Source organism: Sordaria macrospora, chromosome 3, assembly GCF_033870435.1.
Source record: "Sordaria macrospora chromosome 3, complete sequence".
NCBI classification, from domain to species: domain Eukaryota; kingdom Fungi; phylum Ascomycota; class Sordariomycetes; order Sordariales; family Sordariaceae; genus Sordaria; species Sordaria macrospora.
In genome coordinates, this window is record NC_089373.1 from 2453955 (window position 1) to 2478063 (window position 24109).

The window sequence follows — 24109 nt, forward strand, 5'->3', positions numbered from 1 at the left end:
TTGACCGGGTTTAGTGTTTGCTTCCGACGTTCACCGAAGGCTAAAGAACTGCGCGAAGGTATGTCCTTTCGTCGTTTGGATCCCAAGAGACTCCGTTCAGCCCAGTTGAATATATGTAGTACATTACATTATACCACAATCAACGCTGTTCAGAGTGTCAAATCCAGCTAGTTACATCTGACCTCCTGTCCTTCCCCCACCTAGCCTGACCCAGACCGAAGCCAATTCCGTGAGGACCAATTCCTGTTGGGGACACTTTCAGAGTCCTCCTACACCCTCAAGCCATTCTCCAGTACCTTCCTCCCCCTGTCATCATACATAATGGAGCTGAACGCCTCAAAATCGCCGCTGTCCACCAGATACTCATCATCATCCACATCGAAGGGCAGCAAGCTGTACAGACCATTACCCGGCTTAGGCCACAGAGCCGCTAGCGGGTCGTATTCTTCTTCATCCTCTCCCTCGCCGCCTTGGTTTTCTTGGCTGGTTTCTCGGGAAAGAACCAGGTCTTTTAGACCCTTGCCTTTGTGGCCGTTCCCGTTGGACATCTTAGCTGATGGTGGTGGAGAAGGAGGACCAGGGAAAATAGGTAAATCAGGCTTCACCTCCAACGCAAGCATCAACAACCCGACCAGCTCCTGCGGCGGCAGAGTAGACAGGTAAGCACGTTTTTGCTGGGGGGGTTTGTCGGCCCAACTTTCTTTGGTTGCCTTTGGTTGTCCCTGCTGCTGCTGCTGCTGCTGCTGCTCTAGTTCACGTTTCTGTTGCTTTTTTCCTACTAGATGTCTTCCCCTCTTCCCCACACACACCGCACATACCCACCCTTTCGTCTGATCACGGATCACTTCCGTTGGGATAACGGGGTCGTGACACCGCTGGTGCCACCCTTCGTTGCACCCGTCGCAAAACACCATGGGGTTCGAAGCGGGCGAGTGTAAGCGGGTGCATTTCTTGCAGAGGGCTTGCTCGGCTGTGCGATGCTTGCCGTAGTGGCCATGCGTGGAGGAGTTAGTGCCGCGGTGTTTCTTGTTGGCGGCGTCGACGGTGGCCGGGTTGTAAGTGGTGGGTTTGAGCACTTGCCGGCCGGACTTGGTCATGGTTAGGAGGGGGGCGGTTTGGGCGTCGGATGGTGTAGCTGGGCCGGCTTCTTCCGGCTCGGAGACATCGGAGAGAGAGGAGAGACTGCTAAGTTCGTCGACATCTTGATGCTGCTTTATGCGTTTCCGTCTGTGGCTGCTGCCGGTGGAATCTGCAGCAGCTGCTGCTGCTGCGGTGGCGGCGGCTTTGCTGGAGTTGGAGGGACGGCCGACTGGGTTGCCTGTTGACGTCTTGGCCTTTTTGGGTTTGCTTTCCTTTTCGGAGGCGGCAGCGGCGGCGGGCTTGGGCGGCTTGATCACTGAGACCTTACCTGACGCCGTGAGGCCACTGTTGATGTTCTTGATGGCACTTGTTGTGCCGCTTTTGAAGGTTAGGGGTCTGTGTTTTGGAGGTTGCGGCGGTGGTAACGGTAGTGAGAGGTTTGTTGTCGAAGCAGCACGGGCTACCGTCGACACACTACTACTTGGCAGAGAAAGGTTCTTCTTCGTGGCTGTGGTCGTCGTCTTAGGTGCTAGTGTTGGTGTTGGCATCTTCATGCTCGGCTGGCTCAGGGGCATCTTTAAGCTCATGGAAGTTGAGGTTTTCAACCCTGTACCTGCCACCAACCTCTTCTTCGCGTCTTCAAACGCATCTGGCTCAAGCTTGATAGTAGGACTGCCGCCGCCCGTGACCACTATCGTTTTCGTCGACGACACGACTGAACTGAAACTGTCCCCGCCGCCATCATTCTTTCCCTCTTTGGCCTTCAGGCGCTGAAGGATGAGTTGTGTAGCGGCCGAGAACTGTGGTACGTATGGCCGTGAGGATGAAGTAGATGCGGAGGACGAAATGGTGGGCCCCGACCCGGGAGTCGGAGTCGGCGTTGAGATGGCCGGCGTTGTCGGCTTCGACGCCTGTGGTGTCTGGTCTGCCATGGTGGTGATGAATGTTGGATATAAAGATGGGTGGATCTGTTATGGTACGAAATCGGTGTTAGTGGTTGGTTGCGACTGACATCTGAAGGATGCGCAAACTCACTAATGATACCGTGCTGTTTGTGTTCATGACTACCCAAGGTACTCTTCTGCCGGCAATGTCATGAAAACTTCCTTCTAGCTTCTGTCGTTGAACTCCCCATGCCACTCTTTTCCAAACAGAAAAGTTTTTCGTGGCTGTACATAAGAGGAAATTAAGTGGGAGAACCCAAAAGGCGGGAGTTGGAAGGAAGTGAATGGTGTCGCGGCTTCCCCAAAATGGGATGTCTACCATAGAACCTGAGCTTGAACATGGCCCGGGGGAGGCCGGAAGGGCAGTTGTAGCTCGCTGTAGCGACCGCATTGACCACGTGAGATGCACGTATTACCCTAACCCTTCCATGCGTTTGACGCAAAATCGAACGATCTTGTAGTGTAGGGACATGCTTCCTTTGTTTGCGCTAACAAGTAACAACAACTCGGCAACTATCAACCGCCCCATCTAAATCACCACGATAATAATCTCACCTAACCACTCCCTTCTCCTTCAGTTGGGCTATTTGCTCATCGCTCAAGCCTACATGTTCTCTCAAGACCTCATCGGTATGTTGTCCTAGCGTAGGCGGCGGGCTTCTAATCGTGGGACTCGTCTCCGAGTACTTGACAGGCGAGTTCACCATCTTGATGGGCCCGCATTCTTCATGCTCTACCTCAACCACCATGTTGCGAGCAAGGGTGTGCTCATGCGTAAGAGTGGTGAGAACATCGTTGATCGCGGCGTAGGGCAGGCCTTTACCCTCAAAGATGTCCAGCCATTCTTGCGTGGTCTTGGTTCTTGTGATATTCTCGATCTCCTCCTCAAGCTCGACTCGGTTCGCTACCCGCTGCGCGTTGATCTTGTATCTTGGGTCATCCTTCCACTCCGAACGACCCAGGCCGTCGCATAAGATTCCGAACAATCGGTCGTTCCCTCCACCAAAGAGAATATCGCCGTCCTTGGTCTCGAACGCCTTGTATGGAACAATCGAAGCTACTGTTGTTAGTGGTCCGTTGCTCAGGAGAAGGGTTGAAAATGGGGCACTTACGATGGGCGGTTCCCCAACGGCCGGAGTCCTTCTTTCCGCTGACCAAGCAGCTGCTTGCGATATTTGCCAGGGTGGCCGTCTGGCAGTCGCTCAAGCACGCATCGATCCATTGCCCTCTGCCGGTTTTGGCACGGGCAAGCAAGGCGGCCATGATACTGTTGCTCGTATACAACCCGGTGGTGAGATCCGTCACGGCCACGCCAACCTTGACCGGTGGGCCATCCCTACTGCCGGTAATGTGCATGAGGCCAAACTCGGCTTCCACCATAACATCGTAGCCAGCCCGGCTCGAGTACGGCCCGGTCTGTCCGTAACCGGTAATGGATGCGTAAATGAGTGCCGGGTTGATCTGGCGAAGGGTTTCATAGTCCAAGCCGTACTTCTTGAGCGATCCGGGGACGTAGTTTTCCACGAGGATGTCACACTTGGCCGCCAGCTTTTGCAGAATCTCCACGCCGGCTGGGTTTTGGAATGAAAGGGCAAGCGACTTCTTGTTTCGGTTGACTCCCAGGAAGTACGCCGATTCACCTGGTCCCTCCATGGACGAGCCGGACTTGTAGCTGGCATACGGTGGCCCCCATGCTCGAGTATCGTCACCTCTCACGGGATGCTCGACCTTGATTACTTCTGCGCTCAAAGGTTCTCAGCTGGGGTTCTCACGGTTAGGGGCCGACGGACTCACCCAAGATCTCCTAGAATTTGTGTACAATAAGGCTGTATGATGGATCTTGTTAGCTCATCCTGGCGTAAGGGGGAGTTGCCTTCTTACCCCAGCCAGCACTCTAGTCATGTCCAGCACACGATAACCTTCAAGAGGGAGCGTTCCATCGGCGGAACGGACTGAGGAGCTGGCGAAGCAACGACGAGGTGTCGCTGTTAGAGAACGACTTAGGGCCGTAGCACGGGCGGCCTTGAATGGCCCAAGGAAACTGCTGTTCATCATATCGTACAGAGTCTACCACAACAAAGGAAGAAATAAGTAGTCATGAACAGACCAGGCCCATAGAAGCTTCAAGCCAAGACAGAACGACATCTGCTTTATACCATATGGGCTCCGCGGCGATCGGTGGAGAATAACGGAAGCTATTCCCGTTCCTTCCCCGCAATTCCGGCGGTCCAGCCACCGGATCCCGAGGTTTACAGTTCACCTTCCAGCGCCATTCCGGTATTGGAACGGCAGGCGTCTAGGGGAACAAGCGGCATCGGGCCACGATAATACCAACTCCACCGATGCCGCAGGATTATTATTGTCCCGGAAAATGATACCTAATTGAGGTAAGAACCCAACTTCGTCATCGAAAGTAGACACTGAGGCCGTCGGTTGGTTAGGTACGCTGTTCTGTTTGGAATACCCATCTTGTGGTGTGATGGGAACGAGAGCGCCATGACCGTATGCACTATGTTGAAGCGAGGCACGCTGTATTCGCCCTCTAGAGATATCAACAACTGGATCATACCTTGTCAACAGACAAAGAGCTACAGTCAGCCACACCAAGACTGGATCACAATACTTCGAGAATGTCGTATACAAAGCGTTTGGACTTCATCAGTTTGTGTTAGTGTCAACATGAACCTTCCGCATCATCATAACACTTTAGAAGGTTGACAGCTGCCAATAAGCTGACCAATCAGAAGGCTCGTTTCGCCTCCCCAAACACCTTTCTCAACTTTTCCACAGCGCGTCTTGGGGGTCCCGCTGTCTCATCAATAATTACAACTGATATCATCCATCGAAACCCACATCAACCTTCATCGACTTCAGGTTGTCTCGACCATATTTCTGCCCCAACACACGCCCATCACACCCTTCAAATCCCATACAAATCTAACCAGAGAAAAAGAGACACAACAACGAGAACAATATGGACTACCAGAACCGCGCGGGCTCCAAATTCGGCGGCGGCGGCGTAGCCTCCCACTCCGCCACCAACGCCGACCGCCGCGAGCGCCTGCGCAAGCTCGCCCTCGAGACCATCGATCTCGACAAAGACCCGTACATCTTCCGCAACCATCTCGGCTCCTTCGAATGCCGCCTGTGCCTGACAGTCCATCAAAACGACGGCTCCTACCTCGCCCACACCCAAGGCAAGAAGCATCAAACGAACCTCGCCCGTCGCGCCGCCCGCGAACAAAAAGAAGGCAAAGGCGAGGTCGACCCCCAAACGGGTCTCCCCGTCGGTGTCGTCGGCGCCGGTTTCGCTGCGCTCGGCCTGGGCGCGGGAGGCGTGCGCAAGAACGTGGTCAAGATCGGCCGTCCCGGATACAAGATCACCAAAGTACGCGACCCCATCACGCGCCAGCAAGGGTTGCTGTTCCAGCTGCAGTACCCGGACATTGCGACCGGTGTTACCCCGAAATGGCAGGTCATGAGCGCGTTCAGCCAACGGGTGGAGGAGCCAGATAGGAATTATCAGTACCTCCTTGTCGCGGCGGAGCCGTACGAGACGTGCGGGTTCAAGATCCCGGCGCGTGAGCTAGACAAGCGCGAGGACAGGCAGTTTGAGTTTTGGGACCCGGATAGCAAGGAGTACTGGGTGCAGATCATGTTTATGACGGAGCGCGAGGAGAGGTTTAATGCGGCGCCTGGGTTGACGGGGAGGAGGTGATTTGACTGATCGCATGGAGAACACCTCTCTACCTGCTCGAAACTGGCTTGGAATGGGGACAATATGCTTGGCGTTTATGGAGTTTTCTGTCATTATTCGTCACGCATCGGCGCCAACTCAGCTTCGTGGACGTACCCGGGGCCCCATATGCCACAGGAGGGCTTGCCGCTCGAAAGAGGATGGACGGAGGATATATGATCCCTGGAAATTGTGTCGAGAAACAGATCACAATTCGGTCAGTGGCTATTCCCAACAGCGATCTGCGTCGGCACCACGCAAGTCTAGGGAAGCTTTGGACGTACGGCCCATTTGAAGCACGACGACGATTGCCTTTGCGAATCCCTTCACCACTGCACCAAGGGATGATGTTGATACGTTCCATAGAGACGGACATCGTTAAAGAGGACGATGACTTGCCCTGTACCGATGTCATCGAAACAAAGGAGCTTGAGATTGTTGTAAGATTATATACAGACTCGGAGTTGCGTGTTCCCTCCTAGCTGACACACAATACAGACCTGACGAGCGGACGTTACGCCCATTGTCGTGTTTTCTTATATGCCCGTGAGTGAAGTCTTCTTACCTCGTTAATTAGTGATGTGAAGTAATTTGCATGTTGCCGGGCATCTAGCCACCGCCAAGTATATCATTGAACAACAATCCTACCCACTTGCTGTCTCGGTAGGTAGGACAGTAAGCAAGATCATCCGGCTTGGTTCCTCCCCGAGAAAATGGAAGACTTAGTCTAATATGACCTATAAAATCTGTTTGATACGGCAGGAGCATCCTCGCTATCTTCCTCGAGGCGAATTTTCTAGATGTGGAAAGCATCATCCACTGAATTCCAAAACTATCACGAAAAGGTTTCAATGTTATCACTCCAACAATTCCAGCGTTACAAGTACAGAGATATCATTCTAGAGTCATCCAAGGTTATCTTGGGAATGGGCCGAATCTGTGGAAACATGCAATGCGCGCTTCTCAGCGAATGCAGCCGATACGACGACAGCCAGACAAGACTGCAGCGCCCAAGCATCCAAGCAGAAGCTGCATGTCCCAGACGGAAGAAGGTACGGTGGATGTCGTCAGATGTCGGAATAAGTTCCCTGCGCACCAATGCTTCGTGTAATCTATTCCACTTCCTAGCTCTTCCCTTTCCATCGTTCCTTTCTAGCCACAAGTCTTAGTCCAGCAGCATCGTTTCAGCTCAAATTAAGTCCTGCTTCCTACTATCACTTGTTACCACCTCTAGATTCCCGCTTCCACTTCATCCAGCTTCCCTTCGTCTCCCGTCGCTCAGCATCAATTACGCAAATCCCACTTTCCTTCATTCCCCTGCATATCCCTTATACCACCTTCCCATTACAAACCCACCTTCTTCTCACGTTCCCTCAAAACTTTCTCCCTCTCAACCATCTCCTTCTCCTTCAACTCAAGCACCATCTCCTGGGCCTTGAGTTTGAGCCCCTCGAGCTTATTTCTCTCATCGAGCCCCATCAGGTCAAACTACTTAAAGATCAAGAGGTGAGTGCGGCCGCGCATCTTGTCGTCGTACCCGTTAAGGAAATCTGCCCGTTTGTATAGCTCCTTCTCACACTCAGCAAGTTGTTTGGCACCGTCCTCGGTCAATAAGAGATATATCTCGCGAAGCCCAGCTGCCCGATTGTTGATCTACTCCTCCTCCTCCTCGGCTTCAGCATCTTCCTGGGCTTGGTGAGGTTCGGACATCGACGAAGATGGGGTTGCCCCTGGGGCGACGCTCTGGTGGTGGACTTGAGGGAAAACAAGTGAGAGGTCAGTTGGTTGAGCTGGGTGGTGGCGTTGATGCTCTGACGGGGCAGTTGATGAGGTTCGGAGACGTTCCATGAAGAGCATGTGGTTGGCGTCTTGGATGAGAGCGTACTCGTTGAGCATGGTCCAGTAGACGTCAAGGAAACCCTTGAGGAGGTGTTGTTTAACAACATCCTGGAGGTCTTGGAATAAGGACTTTTTGTCGGCGTCGGAGAGTTCGTCTCCGGCTTCTGATGATCCTTCCTCTTCTGCTTTTTGCTCTGCCTCCTCCTCATCTGCTATATTCTCCTTCACCTTCTCCTCTGTCTTTACCTCTGCTTTCTCTTCCGCTGCTGCTCCCCCTGCTGCTTCGCCTTTACTTTCTTCTTCCCCATCAGTTTGGTCCGGGCTTGTAACCTCCACAGTATCACTCTCTGAGTTGACATGCCCCGTGACCGTCGAAAAGAAGCTCTGTTGTGATGCCATATGTACCTGCATCATGGAGCGAACAATGGTCTCGAGGCGTGGGTGCTTTTGCGCGTTGATGAAGTAGTCGGTCACCCATTTGAGGTTGCGGCTCCAGAATTCTTGAAGATGTACGGGTTGAAACATTTTGAAGGCCAATTGTTCAGGTGCTTTGGACTCAGGATCTTGCTCCGGTTGGACTTTGCGTCCTTCTCGGGAGTCATGTTGCGATGTTGACGCTCCAGGTTGCGATCTGCTCTCCATGTTCGAGGGCAAAAGCCTTCCCAAGAACGACCCGATCTTGCCCTTGTACTTTCTTCCATCTCCTCCTTCATTAGGCTCGCCACGTGCCTTGGTGTTTCTGCGTTGCTGAGACTGATGCTCCTGAACAACGTACTCTGTGGCCCACTCAACTAATTCCTTGAGGTTTTCTTCCCATGGTGGCTGGCCAGGCGAAGGGTTGTTCTGGTTCAAGAGACGCTCGACTTCTTTCTGGGCTTCCAGAACATTGGGATCTTCTAGAGATCTCTCGATACTTGAATCATCCATGCTGCTACTCTTTTTTTCAGGATGCAATGATATGATGGTCGAGGGGCAATGGTAAAAGGTCGTCGATTTTTGATATTTGTGCTGGGTAATTTGTGTTTCTGGGCGGCCGGGCTACGAAAGAAAAAAGTGAGAGGCTGCTCAAGAAAAGGCGTGCTATATAAATATGTTATCTCGTATATCCCTCCTCTCTACGCGTTTACAATAAATGACAGTGCTCTCATCACGATGTCCATGTTTACGCATGCGTGTTCCGGTGAATTCGTCGTTTGGGATTGTCACTAGAGCCTAGGTGATGGTGAATTGCCATCGTGTTCGAAGCACACAACTTGCTACTCTGACCTGAATTACCTCACCAGAAGCCGGTGATTACCAGGTTTCCGTTGCTTCAAGATTAACCAAGACCAAACGGTAGCCTGGTGTGAGGACGAAAAGCCGGTGTATCTCTTCGACTCGAGTGCCCTGTTCCATCTTTCATCGTCAGTCTACAACGCAATGGAACTACCAATAATCCTAAGTGATGCTCCTGCCGGTGAATTATGTCCTTGCTCGAGACTCAACGGCTTTGGGCACATCGTCATCCATCAACAGTTGTGATCCACTAGCCTTTGGCGATAACAAAACTGTGAGATAGCAATAGAACGATCAAGACGAAACAAACTGAGTGATGATCTATATGTGATGGACAAGGCTCCTCTGTGCATACTGGAGAATGCGTAGCTCGTACACAATTTGTATATAGAGTCGGGGGTGATGTTGTACAGCAAATCGCTTGTTGTGTCTCCATCTTCAGCGTATTCGTCGCAGACATTCTTCATCATCACTGGGAACTCAAGATCATTTCAAAATACTCCTACCTCTTCCCACACCCCTTTGTGCTGACAACCAATCGTTCAAGTAACCCTTCCAAAGACGATACTTAAAAAATACGCCATTTTTCTCAAAACAACCAGTCAAGATGCCTGGACGCATCTTTCCCAGCGGCACTCCAAGCCGGCACGAGCTAGAGAGGCAGTTAAGCGCCGCCCAGCACGACCTAAGGGAAGAGAGGGACTACTGTAGCCGCTTAGAGAGAACGATCGAAACACGAAGCGAGCTCGTCAGGAGCGATCTGGCAGAGCAGGAGTCAAAGGCGAAGGCCAGAGCCGACACGCTATTCCACAGGAATCCATCACCGGACTCAGACGAGTAGGTAGAGCTTCAGAAGACTGTGGCGCTGGAAGGATTTATTAAGAGGACGATCAGAGCGTTGGGGCCTACGATGAGGTCACCTCAGTAGTAAGAAGGGGTGGTGGAGGATGACGGGTAAGGTGGTCAGAAGGAATTTGGAAATAATAGGGACAGAACTGCCCATCAGCTGTGATCCTCGGCCCTCGTCAGGCATGCTGAGAAGTATCATGTGCTTTGCAGGCCAGCTGTTGAAGCAACGCTATGTCCCCTGACAGCGTTTTCAGTGTTGGCTTCAACAGTATATAGCATTTGGAGATATCCTCAGTCAGGGAAATAGCCACAACATGGTCCCTTCACAATGTGATGAGTCGCCAACGTTGTTTCTTGTGGTTTGTTGCCTTGAAGCAGAACACAGAGAAGATGAGGATGGATAGATGGCTACGTCCGAGGTTGGCTTTCTGCTTTGGCTTCCCCTTGACTAGAAATTCTTGATCCAAGAAATCTGAAATAAGCGACCTGCTCGGATGTTCTTTGCTACGAGCCGTCTTGCTCACGGGCGTGATTCGGTTATGATGAGAAAGAAGCGCACAATAGTTCTTTGGACACTCGTTCCGAGTCTATGGCAAAGGTATTCCGACTTACATCATGTCAAAGGCAATACCTTTTGTCTTTCCTCAAACTCGCCGCGTGGATACAGCGGCATAAATGGTCTGTTAGTGCGTTGGGTGGATTGGACAGGTTAGGTTAGGTTGGCTCGTTGGGTTATCACTCGCATAAAAGTCATTTGACTTTTTGGCGATGTGTTGTCCGAGTCTCAGCCAAAGACCCAAGAAAAGCTAAAGGATGGGTCGCATTAGGCTTGAGGCCTTAATATGGCTCACTATCTCTGTTGGGGCCTTGATGATACGCCCGTTGACGAGTTGATAAGAGGTAGTGATATCGAAACTGTAATTTCAACGGGACTACCTCGGGCTGAGGTCAGCGATGAATGCCGTTGAGCCGTTGGAGTCGGAAGATTTACACTTTAAACCGGCCTTCCGTGACGATTGCCCGGGCCGGCACCGGTACGTAACCATTGTGAGTGGGTCTGGAGTGCGACACCAAGCCGGGGCTCGGACAGCCGTTCAGCCCTGCCAAGATCCAGCTCCGGAGACGCTACCGGGCGTGGCGGGGCTCCTTCAGTAGCCCAGTGCCGGTCTCGGTTTCGATGTGACTGAAAATACTAGAGGATGATGGCGGGTGATACTCACAATTCAAATGTCAACAGCTGATCAGGCTGTTCATAAATGTCCCCTTTCGTGAAACACCGGCCGCATTGTTGTGGTTCATGAGGTCCAGGTGGTGAAGCTGGGCGAGCCGAGGCGGTTGAGAACTTGAGCTCTGCGCACAGACCACAATAATGCGCTACGGAAATCACTATGACGCTAATTGCATATCGAGTCTAGCGCTGCGGGGCCGCACTTTACTGCATTGCCTGCCCCCTGTGCTATTTGTAACAGGACGGCCAGGAAATGGTGGCATGGGCGCAGCAACCTACGTAGAGGAATCGACATGCCCGCATGCCTTGATATATGCAACATTTCCTGCCGTACGCCAGAACTTGACCTCTCAAATTCGTGACATGCACGCATTCTCTCGGGGCCTGCCTCTCATCCAACAGAACACTTCGTTCAACCCGCCAACCCGACGCTGACACTCTCCCTTGTCGTCGACAAAGACTCTGTTTTCTTCGCTCGGCCAAGTCCCCGACGATCGCCCCTAAACTCATCCACATACGTACGGCCGTTCCGGAGTGGTCATTCTGCCGACTGAAACAGCTCTTGTGATAGCTACCTACCTCTACCAGAAACCAGCTTTGAAAGACTCGCCCAAGTGAAAGCCCGCCTGCAGGGATCCTGGCAAAGCTCAGCTAGCTTGAACCCACACTTGCTTGCTGTCTTTCTGCCCGAACCCTCCAAGCCCACGTTCGGCTCCCCAATCAACACTTGCGACTCAACACTTCGTATCAACGCCCACAAACCGTCCTCGCTCCAGTCTTTTGCATGTCGCCTCACCACCAGCCCTTCGACCCCGAGAGCCAGCTTGGCGTCCCCGAAAATGCCCTTACGAATAGCGACTCGAAACAAGAGGTAGTCGCGTCATCGACGCCTTCGACCGCCCCTGAACCGACCACAGATGCTGTCATGGACGCAGAGGATGAAAAAGGCGCCCAACATGGAGAACCCGCCGAAGAAGAGACCGACTTGATGTCTTCGGTTGCTACCCTGAAGCCCACCATCTCGCCAACCACAACTACTGCCACGAATTACCTTACGATTGAATCTCGGACGTACATCGACCCCACACCACCCACACCCGCGGTCTCGCAACCGCCTTCTCGAAGCCCGTCCACTGCTCCTCCGCGATCGAGACGTGGCTCCGGGTCCGACGACGTATCACCCACTAGGTCGGACGCCGCATACGATGACAAGAAATATGCAAGTGAGGACGAGCGTGAGAGCGGGTCCAGGTCCGAACTGCAGAGCATTATGGAACAGTTCAGCGAAGGAGGTGGAGGCCCCGGCGCAGAGGAAGTCATGAGCCCCAGGTTAGAGATGGCCTCGCCTCTGCTGGCCAGTCCCGCACAATATCCGCCCCGCAAATCGAGCCTCGAACCACTTGCCCCCTCCATGGTCCAACAACTCGAAGGCTTGAGCTTGTCAAGCACATCTCCTGTGACGACGCCTCTGAAGGAAAAGGGCAGGGAAGAGCTGGCTCCCCCAGTCCCTCCAAAAGACGACCCGTTCCATTCCGGCAGCAGTTCATCACAGGCTCAAAAACGCCATAGCGTTCAGAGCCTTGATTTGCCAATGTCTCCCACGACCTCGCTTCATCGCCCTCCTCCTCCCGACCCAGAGCCAGAGCCACCGTTACCATTCGATTTCCATCGCTTCGTCGAACAGCTCCGAAACAAGAAGGCCGATCCCGTTGCAAGATACCTAAAGTCTTTCCTTTTCGAATTCGGCAAGAGGCAATGGATGGTCCATGAGCAGGTCAAGATCATCAGCGACTTCCTCGCATTCATTTCAAACAAGATGGCACAGTGTGAGTTATGGAGGAGCGTGTCAGATGCCGAGTTCGATAATGCGAGGGAAGGAATGGAGAAGCTTGTCATGAATCGGCTTTATACCCAAACTTTCTCTCCCGCAATACCCCCACCACAACCCATTCCTGGCGCCAAAAACAAAGGGCGGCGTGGGGAACGACCGATGGGACCAGGACGGCGTGGACAGCACCAGGAAGATGTTGAACGGGACGAGGTTCTTTCCCAGAAGATCAACATTTACCACTGGGTAAGAGAGGAACATCTTGATATTCCTCCGGTTAGTGAAAGCGGGAAACGGTTTCTCAAGCTGGCACAACAAGGTGAGAACTACTGCGGCTTCTCGATGGGGGGCTATCGCTGACAAAACCGCAGAGCTCCTGAAGATCAAGTCGTACCGCGCACCGCGAGACAAGATAATATGTGTCTTGAACTGCTGCAAGGTCATATTTGGTCTCCTTAAGCACTCAAAATCCGACGGGTCGGCGGACTCGTTCATGCCGATGCTCATCTATGTTGTGCTCCAGGCCAATCCGGAGCACTTGGTGTCTAACGTCCAATACATCCTCAGATTCCGCAACCAAGACAAGCTTGGCGGGGAAGCCGGCTACTACCTCTCCTCCCTAGTAAGTTTCTGGCATGACCTTGTTCGGTTTTAACCTGCTAACCTTTTCTAGATGGGAGCTATTCAGTTCATTGAGAACATGGACCGAACAACACTCACCATTACGGATGAGGAGTTTGAGAAGAACGTAGAGGCGGCAGTGTCTGCCATTGCGGAAAAGCATAGGGCTGAGTCACCTCCACCGCCAGTGGAGTCTGAGAAGTCAACTGCCGTGCCAACGCTAAGTGCTGGAGAGTCGTCACAAGTCCGCGCCTCACTTGATGTTGGCGGTCCTGCAACACCGCGCCGGTCTAGCTCTTCCAATGAGGCACGAGAAAGCAGTGAATATGGTGAGAATGAGGAAAAGGCGGCTATAGCAGGACTGCTGCGCACGATCCAGAAACCTTTGAGCACTATCGGCCGAATCTTCTCCGACGAAGGGGCATCTTCGTCAGCAGACCAAGACGTTCCTAGCCCGGCACACACTCCTCTACCAGAGCACGAAGCTCGTCGTCAGAGGTTATCAGCAGAAGAGGCAGCCGCAAGGCAAGCTAGCGCGGAAGCAGCCGAGGCACAACGACTGTTCCGCGCGGAACATGCCAATGTAGTCGAAACACTTGCAGGTATGTTTCCGGATCTCGATCGTGACATCATCAGCGACGTGGTTTATCAGAAGGAGGGAAGGTGAGTACTTCTGTTCTGTTCACATTTTCCAAGAACTTCCGCTAACTCGGCATCTTAGAGTTGGCTTGGCCGTCGACGCTTGTCTCGCTCTTTCATCATAAATGGGCAAACACCTCAACGGGCGGAGGTGCACAAAGCCGGACAGTAGAGAAGCAGGGAGCGTGAAGCAGGATATGGTGAACAACATTGCTTTGACGAATACTAGACGCGAACGCAGTAGTCAATCACATGCTCGGCATGTTGGCGCCTTGGAGGTCTCGATGATTCAGTCTTCAAGTTGAAGGAATAGGAGTATGGGCACGTAGGCTTGGGGTCATCGAATTAATACAGCCTGAGATACCACTTATCAATACATGATTAGACACCATTTGTTAAACATGTTTGTTACTATTGGCTGGTTGGTGATACCTTTGTTCCCTATCTGCTAAGTATTGTGCGTTGCGTTCCGTGCTCGGCTCGAACATCTCCCGAGAAAGCACCAGGGGAAAATTTCCACTTGACTCATGCACTACAGTCCGTACTTAAGCTTTCTTTTTGGACAAAGATTCAACAGCATTTTAACAGCTGCATGGCGCAGCGGAAGCGCGCCGGGCTCATAACCCGGAGGTCACTCGATCGAAACGAGTTGCAGCTAAACTTTTCTTTTTTTTTTCTCAACTTTTTTTTCTCGTTGCCATAGGTCTCCCGGGATGTCGTTCTCGTCTCGAAATTTCCTGTCTTCTTTTGCCTTGTCCTTTTTTTTGGCTTTCTCTTCTGAATGATCCTTTCTGCTTCAGTCCCTGTAATCATCATACTACCCATTAGAGTGACGTACGGTATGCAATCTCGAGTTTGAGTCATTCCTTCCTAACATATGCATGCATATCGTCGACGCTTTCCGATGCGGCTCCCAACTTTGATTTTCTGCTGACTAAGCAATTCCTCACGCCTAATGCACGGATCCCATTCACATCCCTTCAACCTCACATGGTGCATGAGCCAAATCTCAACTGCACAAACGCTCACCCACCCTTCCAACCCGTCCGCATTCCACCATCTTCTCCGCCCACAATGTGCGGCATCCACGCCGTCCTCACTCCCTCGGGCATCGTCCACACCATCTCCCCAGACCTAACCCGCTGCCTCTGCAACCGCGGCCCAGACTACTTCGGCCAAGTCGAGAGGCGCGTCACCTCCACCTCATGTTCCTCTTCAAGCAACAGCGTCTCTTCATTGTCGTCGTTGGATAGCTGTTGGACATTAAAGCTCACATCCACCGTCCTCGCTCTCCGCGGCGATCACGTCGCCAAACAACCTCTCACCACATCCTACCCAGACGCAGACACAGACAAGACTGGCTCCGTGCTCTGCTGGAACGGCGAGGCTTGGCGCATCAATGGTGAGCTTGTCAAGGGTAATGACGGAGAGGAGATTTGGCGGCTGTTGAGGGAGGCGGAAGCTAGTGCTTCTGCGACTGTTGCTGCTGCTGCTGCTTCAGAGGAGGAGGAAGAGGAAGAGAAAAAGGAAAAGAAAATCCTGGATGTCTTCCGAGTCATTGAAGGTCCGTTTGCCTTTGTTTACTGGTATGAGGCGGGCCGGAAAGTCATCTTTGGCAGGGATCGGTTGGGGAGGAGGTCGCTTATGGCGAAGAGGGATGAGCGGACTGGGGAGGTGGTGTTGTCGAGTGTTGCGGAGGGATTCAACGGTGGTAGCGACAACACCAATGGGTCCAATGGGTGGAAGGAGGTGGAAGCTGATGGGATTTATGTGCTTGATTTGGGCTTGTTACCTTTGTCAGGCGAGGATGCAACACCCGCGGCGTTGGATCCGGTGCGGAGGGATTGGATCGAGGGTGTTGACCCAGCCGAGTTTGTGAGTACCTTGCGTTGCCATCTGTGATTTTTCTTTTCCCTGTGTCTTGGACTTCGGGTTCTTCCGAATCCACACGCGGCATGGCATGGCTATACATGGGTAAGGGTGTTGTTCAAACTCACTACTTCTCTCTTCTACAGGTTTCCAGCATCGGCAGATTCAACAAGTCTCTCCCGCCCGCCTCAAGCTACGCACCACTATCAGCGACTTCCCCCTCGGTGTTGGCGCTGAAGCAACAACTTATCGACTCCTTGTCTCTGCGCGTCCTCAACATCCCGCGGCCTCCCAATGCAGACAGGGTGGCTCACGATACTCGCGTCGCCGTGCTCTTCTCCGGAGGCCTGGATTGCACCGTCCTTGCAAGACTGGCCCACGAGGTCATGGACCCGGAGCAAGGAATCGATCTGCTAAATGTGGCGTTTGAAAACCCGCGGGTTGTGGCCCAGCTTCGCAAGGATCATGCCAAGAATAAGAACAAGAAGAAGAACAGCGGCAACGACAACGGCAATGATGAGGTCGATGGCGATAACATTGACATCGACTTCTACGAGGCCTGTCCCGACAGAATCACCGGCAGGAAATCGTTCGCCGAGCTGCAGAGAGTCTGTCGAGGACGGGCATTCCGGTTTGTAGCTGTAAGTTGCCGTCCGTCTTAGGTTCCATCGTTATGACCACATCCATCTAACATGATTTCTTCCTACTACCAGGTAAACGTCCCCTACACCGAAACCCTATCCCACCGCCAACAGGTTATCTCCCTCATCTACCCGCACAACACCGAAATGGATCTCTCCATCGGCTACGCTCTCTACTTCGCTGCTCGCGCCCAAGGCGCTTGTACCCACCTAGACGGCTGCGTGGAGGAGGAGTACAGCTCCCCCGCCCGCGTCCTCCTGTCCGGCTTGGGCGCTGACGAGCTCTTTGGCGGTTACTCCCGTCATCCATCCGCCTACGAGCGGGCCGGGTACGCCGGTCTCGTCGATGAACTCTTGCTGGACGTTGGTCGTCTCGGCAAGCGGAACCTCGGCCGAGATGATCGGGCCATGTCGCACTGGAGTAAGGAGGTGAGGTTTCCTTTTCTGGATGAGAGGCTCGTGAGGTGGGCCATGAACACTCCCGCATGGGAGAAGTGTGACTTTGAGAACGAAGGAAGGGAAGTCGAAGCTGGCAAGAGAGTTTTGAGGCTGCTTGCTCTGGAATTGGGAATGGAAGGTGTGGCGAAGGAGAAGAAGAGGGCTGTAAGTTTGGCTGGTTTCCTCCAGGGTATCATTGCGATGAAAGAAGAATTGCTGACATCCCCAAACACAGATCCAATTCGGCGCAAGAACCGCCAAGATGGAAAGCGGGCGGGTAAAGGGAACCACCCTGATTTCCTAAAAAAACCACAAATCCCATGGACTGAGTTCAGTTCACCCACTCGATGGCTTGCTTGCTTCCAATCCAAGAAGACCCCCTAGAAGAAACCTTGCGGTGATGATTCTTACAGATACTTCCGAGTCACCGGTCCAACCAAAATTCCGACAACCCTTGCTTGTTTGAGAAAGGGGCTTGCCTGCGAATTTTGCTGGGCTTCCGTGCCGTTCGTGGTTCTGGTTTTGTTTGCAATGCAAGATCGAAGCCCTTCCCGGGTTGCTCGGCTCGCTCGCTTGTCTCTCTTTCCCTGCTTGTGCTAGTTGTCTTTTTTTCGCGATACTACTTGTAGTATTGCTCTCGACAATGATGTACAAAAGGCAGATCTGAGCTTGGTTTTCTAAAGGGGGTTCTTTGGATTGGGTTTTGGAAGCATCCTTTATGAGATGGGAGGGATCTGTTAGTGCAGCGCTCCTTCGGCGTGTTTGACTATATATATATGTAGTCTAGATTCCGTTGTACATAGGCAATTTCTGAATAACTAGGGCAATGACTTCACTGCCAGTGTTTCATGAGCTATTTTGGCAACTTTGTCTCCTTTCTTACAAATCTCCATGACGCGCCAGTATGGCTGTCTTCGAGTAGTTACGATGTGAAGCCCAACTATGAAACTTGGTAGTTCCTTCCACAAGAGAGTCAAAGCACTGCTGACGAAGACCTTGACCATGGGTTCAGTTTCCAGTAACGCGCCGGCGGCGATGGTTTGTAACTATTGAAAGCTGCCTTCAATGGCCCCCTTCTTGTTCTCGCAACTTGTCCCCGCTACAACAGTCGATGTTCTTGAATTCAACCCTACTTCAAGTCCATGGTTATCAGCTGGAAGGTTGACATGAGTATTGGTCAGCTTGTGGGGAGAGCGTCCGAAGCTGTTGGCTGTTTCTGTTTGTTTTTTCCCCTCCGGCTTTTTCAATGCTGATATGGTTCTATTGGTTGAGACGATGCTTCACAGTAGTTCAGCCCCAACCATCGTTGAAACAATCAGTTCACCAACAACTTCGTGTGTCGAAAACGGAGTCACTAGGGAGCTGTGACAGTCAACGCAAACGAAGGGGCAATTCGAAAATAAGTGCACTCAGCCAGTATAGAAGCGATAAGATTCCCCAGCTTCCTGCTTCTACCGGGTCTTGAACTCTCATAGACAAGCACATCTAGGATCTCCCCCAGCTTAACACCCAGGAATAGAACCCGGAACACTCGCGTTTTGCCGGAATTGGTACGAGCAGCAACGATGACCGAGGATTTCAATTCAGGTCCCAAAGCTAGAGAGGCCTTGATGAATTTCAACCGTGCCCTCAATGGCCCTCCGTATTGTCAACCAGAATGGGAGGGAGATTTCAAGCACCTAGTTGAGTGGGCAACGGATTTTGTCATCCAGCAAGAGAAGAAGAGCGCGGAGAACAGTCGAGTCACAAAAAAAGTACTTGAAGATAACGAACAGTCCTGCGATCAAGAGCCCGACGACCAGCAAGATTCCGAAACCGCTCAACCTTTCCGCCTCTCCAATCTGCGGGATCGCATTCCCGACTGGGTGGTCACGTAGTCCTTAACGCCCAGAAGTATCCACGCCGCGAGACCATAGTTCGCTCCATGAAGGATGTCAAGATGGCAAGAATTCAAGACCAGATTGACGAGCTGGCGGAATTCGTTGACTCTGTGCTCGATCCCGAAGGCCATGACGTGCCGCATGAAGAAGAACTGCACGCGGTCCATCAAAAGCTATCCCAAGTCAAGACATTCCTCGAGGACCTGAGAATGAACAAGGACTGCATCGAATCGGGGTACCAGTCCCAGGAGCGGACCGTAGTCTGCAGAGGCTGCATATCGCAATACATAACCAACCCAGAACGGCTCAAAGAAATGCGCATAGCATTTGAAGGATCAGAAGAAGAAGAGGCTGTGTTCGCTGAATTTGCAGAACAGTTCACAGAATTGGCCGTGGAGTATGAGGAATCAGAAGAAGAGGCTGAGTACGCAGAATTCGCAGAATTCGCAGAATGGTTGTGGAAGAAATCGTGGGAGGAGGAAAAGGAAAAGAACGGTGACTACTATACAGCCGTCTATGACCTTGCCTCGGATCTCGACGGTCACTTCAACGAATACCTTTTTCTGCAAGAAGCCCACCGCATGCTTTCCAAAGCTCGTCCAAACTCTCCCACAGTTTCACAGAACCGCCAGGTTACTATTCCCCCTGCAGAAGACGGTCAAACCACCGTTTCTTCCAGAAAGAGCGGCACAGCTAGTGACCAGAATATCAGCGAAACAGAAAGCAATGCCGGGCATAAAACTACCACTTTGCGCAGGTGAATTGATTCTTTGGGTCAACGTCTTCGCCGATCTTAAAGATTGATCCGTATCGTCGATTCCAGAATCATGAACGGAAGGCGGAGGAGATGGTCCTGGCGTTGCAAGAGAAGAAGATGAGTAAGAGGGAGAAGGCCTCGATGGAACGCGAGGAGGAGATGGGTTTTGTGATGAGTGGGGGAATATGGTTCAAGGAAGAAATAAAAGAAGGGGTGATGAGGTGATAGGGCGAAGGGAAGCTTCAAGTAGCGGCGGAGGAAATGAAGAAGGCCGGCGCGGAAGAAGATACCTGGGAAGGAATGAACAAACTTGCAATGGAGTCCCTACCTCATGCTCGTGAGCACAATCTCGGAGTCTTTAGCTCCTTCTGTGGCTTGGTGTTGCCTTGACTCGTACCTTCCCGCTGCTGCTTGCAGTACTTACCTTGTTTTTTTTTCTGTCATCCACAGACAAACTTTTTAAGTCACTGCGTTCCTTCCCCATCAACTCAACTCTCCCAGTCCGTCCGCCCTGCCCTTTCCTTTCACATTGGCCAGGCATTTCGAACCAGCGCGATGCCAGGAAACTTGTCATGCAGTACGTAGACTGAAAGCAACAACCCAGCAGCTGCGACCACTGCAGAAAAAGATCGATCCCCATAATTCTACATTTGGCGAGCTGAGCTGAGTGTATCATCATCATCGCTTACACATCACCAGAAAGCAGCATGCGTCTCGACGACAGAAAGACCGGGCAGTGAGTGTCCTTTGCAGTCAACCCTCTGGGTTAGGTGAGATAAATGATCATCATCATCCACTTCGCCTCCTGATTTTTTTAACCTCTCGCCACGTTTTACTGTTTCAGCTCTAGACCAGACCAGACCGAATGGGATCTACCACAGGCATCTGAGACCACTTGTCGTGATACTGTACCATAGATGCTTGACCACCGTCCATCGCTTGTGTGGCTGTTTTGGGACAACAGTTCTCCAGCGGGCTGTGGATCACAACAGTGGCCATGCACCGCATCGACGAGAGACGGACGTTCCGGTTCATTGACACGGGTCAGTCCAGGGAACTGTCTGTACTTCTGTAGCTTATGCAAACTGTTTTTTGACATCTCCCGTATGTCGAAACTTGACGAGTAGTCGAAGGGGATGTGAGCGCAAGTTATCATGATGGTCATCATGATTACGAATGATCTCGAAGTTCTCAGAAGCTGGTCTCATCCATATCCTCAAATCGGGGTTATATCGGATATCCTGGAGTGATATCCAACCGTTCCCAGCCGAACATCCGGTTATGTGAGCCAGTAGGACCGTCCTGACATCTTCACCTGCTGCAAGGAATTTATCGTCAATAATGAATGGAAGACGAAGATTGTCAGTCACCGGCCGATGTCACCAAGCAGCCTTTGAGTGTCTGTAACTCGTCCGTAAATCCCGATGTTAGTTTGGCATTTGTTGCAAATGCGAATGAGAGGGAGAGAAGATAGCTGTTCTGCCGTGTTGAAAGGTCCAGACCACGTAGATCAGTTCTTTGGGAGCTCGCGACTTGCTTCTTGTTTCGACGACTATCATATCATATGGAATGGTAGTGAGGATATTCCGCGTGTCTGACTAACACTCAGATGGTGTTATTTCCTCGAAGGACGTATTTTGTACAGCCTCCTAATCGGAGTTCCCTTAACTGTCATGTCACCTTCTCGCAAGTGAACACAGAGTCATCCGTCTGTCTGCAGGTAGTAAGCCAGTTCTGAGGTCCGGTATAGACTCATAGCGCATAGCAACGGTTCTCTACATAACGTGCAAACGCATGTCTTTTAGTCTATCAAGCCAACTTGACTTCTATTTAAATCCCGCTTGAGATACACTGCAAATGCCGGTTGAGCAGTTGTAAGTGGACAAGAACGAAGACCTCAGAAGGTATCAGAACAGGAAGAATGAAACTCCAGAAGTCCGTGATAGAAACCTCCGACTGACACACACACCCGGATACGGACAACGGCCATTCGTCTGTCAGAAATGACAGAGCCCAATAAATACAGCAGCGCAGTCTCACGGAGCAAAACCTTGCTCAGAGAATGGTGTAATCTGATCCTCATTCTCTGGTAGGCCCCCCAAGTCAGGACAGGGAAGCCCCGCTCTTAAGGGTGCAATAAACCAACGTTAGGCAGGCAGGTGAGTAACCCAAGGTAGGAAATCGGTCCAAATAGGCGACTTGCCTCGATGTTCTGCATATTGCCTATATCCTGCCACATCCTCGATAAAACCACTCGGCCGCTTTGATGACGGAAAACGTTGGGAAAGGACAGGGATGTTGTGACTGTTGATACCTCACCCAAAAGCCAATGCCTGAAGAAATCGCACTTGAGCCTTCGAGGACGCCTTGTGTTGCCTCCTCAAGTCTATGACAAGGCTCCGGAATTCTTCCTCGCCGTCCACTTGGGCATCGAGCTGAAACTGTGAGATATTCTTCTGGGGGTCTTTGAAGCCTTATGCGCCCCTTCTCCTCTGCAGACCTACCTTTGGACGGGAGACATTCGTCTAGCATGCCTCAAATAACCATCTCGCTGTAGTAGAGGCTTGACCTCGGCGAGGAAGTGCGAGATACATACTGTATGTACCTCTCTGCTGGGTTGCCCAAAAGGGATATTCCGCCTCGATTTGATTGGACAGTGGACCACCATGGAAGTTGCATGAACACGAGAGGGCGATTATCGTTGGACGTCCACGATGCACGCCCGAGGACCTCTTCCACCGTCTATGGTGACCGTGACGGTTAGTTACAGGCATTGTACGCCGTTCACCGAAACAAAGGGTCATCATCACGCATGGCTTGACAGCGGATCGGAAATCTCAAGAGAATTTCAAGTCTCAACGTTTGAGTGACACTGCTGCCGAGGACTTAAGCCAAAGTCATGTGCTAAGATCGACGTTCGTGAGAGGCCAGACAAAGGCGAGAAACAAAAAGCGACCTCAGGGTATCTCCTCAGGGTATCTCCTCAGAGACCAGTGGTATCGGCATCACCTGAGAACGTCGCTGCAGCGACGATTGATGCTAACGGGAAAATGGTCCAATCCCAGAGCCGCAGAGATGTGCCAGTTCCTACCCCAGATCAAATTGAATACAATAACGGGATGCCCGTGCATGTATGCAAATTCCGGCGAAGATGTGTGTGACGGGTAGGAACGTCCAAGGATTTTGCGAGCGAGAGTACCATGTCAATTACCTCAGGCTTGGCCGTGAAAAATTGCCTGCTTTTTACCAAAGGCAATTTATTAGGCTCATCAAATTGCTCAATGTGCTGTACTCGAGTGTCGTGGTGATACGCGTTGCACATCTGCATCCAGACTCTCTCGAACTCCAAAGAAGCCCCTGAAGGCGTGCAGGACGCCAGCGATATCGGTTATCGTCTGGTACGCCGGGACGTGTTCAACCTGGTGATCACGGCAACGTGCCACTGGCTCAGCAATTGCACGATCGGGTGCAAAGTAAGAGGTCTTTGGGGGACAGGTGAAGTCGAGAACCATTTTGACGTCCCGGCAGCTGGGGCCTAAGGCATGTGGTCGCTGCTAACCCCAACTCCAATCCACCTCATGCTTCCGGGTTGGTGGTCTTGGTCGGGGCCCGATATTGTCGGCGAATGAGAGGTTGACACACAGTCAGCGCCGTGATGGTCTGATACGGGCGGACCCCACGGCCCTCGCTGGAGCCTGCAGAGCGAACAGTCGGTTCCAAGTGCGGAGAATCGTCGACCTGCGCCAAGCCGTAAACGGTGGTGTCCAGTAGGTCTCCAGTGCCGGCCCATGGAAGCTATCGCCATTGTGGCTAGGGGAATTGAGTTGGCTGAACCAAGCCGAATTTGAGCCGGAAGCTAAGCTTGCTGAAACAACCAGGGCCGGGATTTCCAGGCGATCGGGGGCTTTGCAAGAAGAAATAATTATATGGAGCTGGGCCGATCTGTATGAGGCCTTTGTAATGGTATCGGTGCGAAGGTGAGAAGCGCGTCATGGTGGCTCTTGGTGTTCGGTCTCCTGAGAAGTTGAAGGTGGAGGTGCCCGGCCTGTGTGGCCTTTGGTGGCTCTCTGGATGGGCCTGGATGGTAGGTGCTGAAGGCGCGATAACAGGGCCAACTGGATTTGTAGCCATGAGGGGCAGAATACAACATGGCAACTCAATACATTAATCTTGACGCATCTGATGCTGAATGAGTGACAAGAAGATTGAAGTGGTTGCTGTCGGTAGGTAGTCAACCATCTTGCTTCCAGAAAGGGAAGATACCCCACGATTTGTGAGCATCTCTGTCCATTCACGTCTTCACCAGCCTCCCTGAAGAACCGCCTCACTTCTCATAAATGGGAGTTGTGCCCGTGTGGCTGGAAGTGTTGCTTCCAAAACGGCGCCTGGGCACTTGAGATGTCTTCAGTGAGTGGCCAAGGTGGTTGTAGTTGGGCATCCGGACATCGACCAGGTTCTTGTGTGGTTAGTCCTTGGGCTTCCTTC

The 24109-nt window shown here is 52.1% G+C and overlaps 8 protein-coding genes and 1 non-coding gene across 9 annotated transcripts; 6 read left to right on the forward strand and 3 right to left on the reverse strand.

The window, feature by feature from the left end:
• Positions 1 to 88: 88 nt before the first annotated feature.
• On the reverse strand, positions 89 to 2048 carry SMAC4_00831 (uncharacterized protein). Its single transcript, XM_024655139.2, has one exon. It carries the CDS (start codon positions 2010 to 2012, stop codon positions 270 to 272), a length of 1743 nt encoding a protein of 580 aa, XP_024511061.1. The 5' UTR covers positions 2013 to 2048; the 3' UTR covers positions 89 to 269.
• A 519-nt stretch (positions 2049 to 2567) lies between these two features.
• SMAC4_00832 (uncharacterized protein) lies at positions 2568 to 4256 on the reverse strand. The gene is made up of 4 exons (XM_024655140.2): positions 3906 to 4256; positions 3819 to 3850; positions 3137 to 3768; positions 2568 to 3081 (listed from the first exon to the last, which is right to left on the reverse strand). Exons 1-4 carry the CDS (start codon positions 4077 to 4079, stop codon positions 2576 to 2578), a joined length of 1344 nt encoding a protein of 447 aa, XP_024511062.1. The 5' UTR covers positions 4080 to 4256; the 3' UTR covers positions 2568 to 2575.
• Positions 4257 to 4869: 613 nt separating this feature from the next.
• Positions 4870 to 5780, forward strand: SMAC4_00833 (uncharacterized protein). The gene has a single exon (XM_066089502.1). The coding sequence runs from the start codon at positions 4999 to 5001 to the stop codon at positions 5740 to 5742; it is 744 nt and encodes a 247-aa protein (XP_065946488.1). The 5' UTR covers positions 4870 to 4998; the 3' UTR covers positions 5743 to 5780.
• Positions 5781 to 7413: 1633 nt separating this feature from the next.
• Positions 7414 to 8526, reverse strand: SMAC4_00834 (uncharacterized protein; the record flags this gene model as incomplete). The annotated part of the gene is made up of 1 exon (XM_003349894.1): positions 7414 to 8526. The coding sequence occupies one exon, from the start codon at positions 8524 to 8526 to the stop codon at positions 7414 to 7416; it is 1113 nt and encodes a 370-aa protein (XP_003349942.1).
• A 955-nt stretch (positions 8527 to 9481) lies between these two features.
• Positions 9482 to 9715, forward strand: SMAC4_00835 (uncharacterized protein; the record flags this gene model as incomplete). The annotated part of the gene is made up of 1 exon (XM_003349895.1): positions 9482 to 9715. The coding sequence occupies one exon, from the start codon at positions 9482 to 9484 to the stop codon at positions 9713 to 9715; it is 234 nt and encodes a 77-aa protein (XP_003349943.1).
• Positions 9716 to 10997: 1282 nt separating this feature from the next.
• On the forward strand, positions 10998 to 14461 carry SMAC4_00836 (uncharacterized protein). The gene is made up of 4 exons (XM_003349896.2): positions 10998 to 13098; positions 13151 to 13401; positions 13453 to 14063; positions 14122 to 14461. The coding sequence occupies exons 1-4, from the start codon at positions 11736 to 11738 to the stop codon at positions 14162 to 14164; spliced, it is 2268 nt and encodes a 755-aa protein (XP_003349944.1). The 5' UTR covers positions 10998 to 11735; the 3' UTR covers positions 14165 to 14461.
• A 164-nt stretch (positions 14462 to 14625) lies between these two features.
• Positions 14626 to 14697, forward strand: SMAC4_13489. Its single transcript has one exon. It is a non-coding gene; the product is annotated as a tRNA-Met (tRNA).
• Positions 14698 to 15113: 416 nt separating this feature from the next.
• On the forward strand, positions 15114 to 17850 carry SMAC4_00837 (uncharacterized protein; the record flags this gene model as incomplete). Its single annotated transcript, XM_066089503.1, has 4 exons — positions 15114 to 15914; positions 16055 to 16549; positions 16622 to 17152; positions 17223 to 17850. 4 exons carry the CDS (start codon positions 15114 to 15116, stop codon positions 17289 to 17291), a joined length of 1896 nt encoding a protein of 631 aa, XP_065946489.1. The 3' UTR covers positions 17292 to 17850.
• A 1076-nt stretch (positions 17851 to 18926) lies between these two features.
• SMAC4_00838 (uncharacterized protein) lies at positions 18927 to 19628 on the forward strand (the record flags this gene model as incomplete). Its single annotated transcript, XM_003349898.1, has 1 exon — positions 18927 to 19628. The coding sequence occupies one exon, from the start codon at positions 18927 to 18929 to the stop codon at positions 19626 to 19628; it is 702 nt and encodes a 233-aa protein (XP_003349946.1).
• Between the last annotated feature and the right edge of the window lie 4481 nt (positions 19629 to 24109).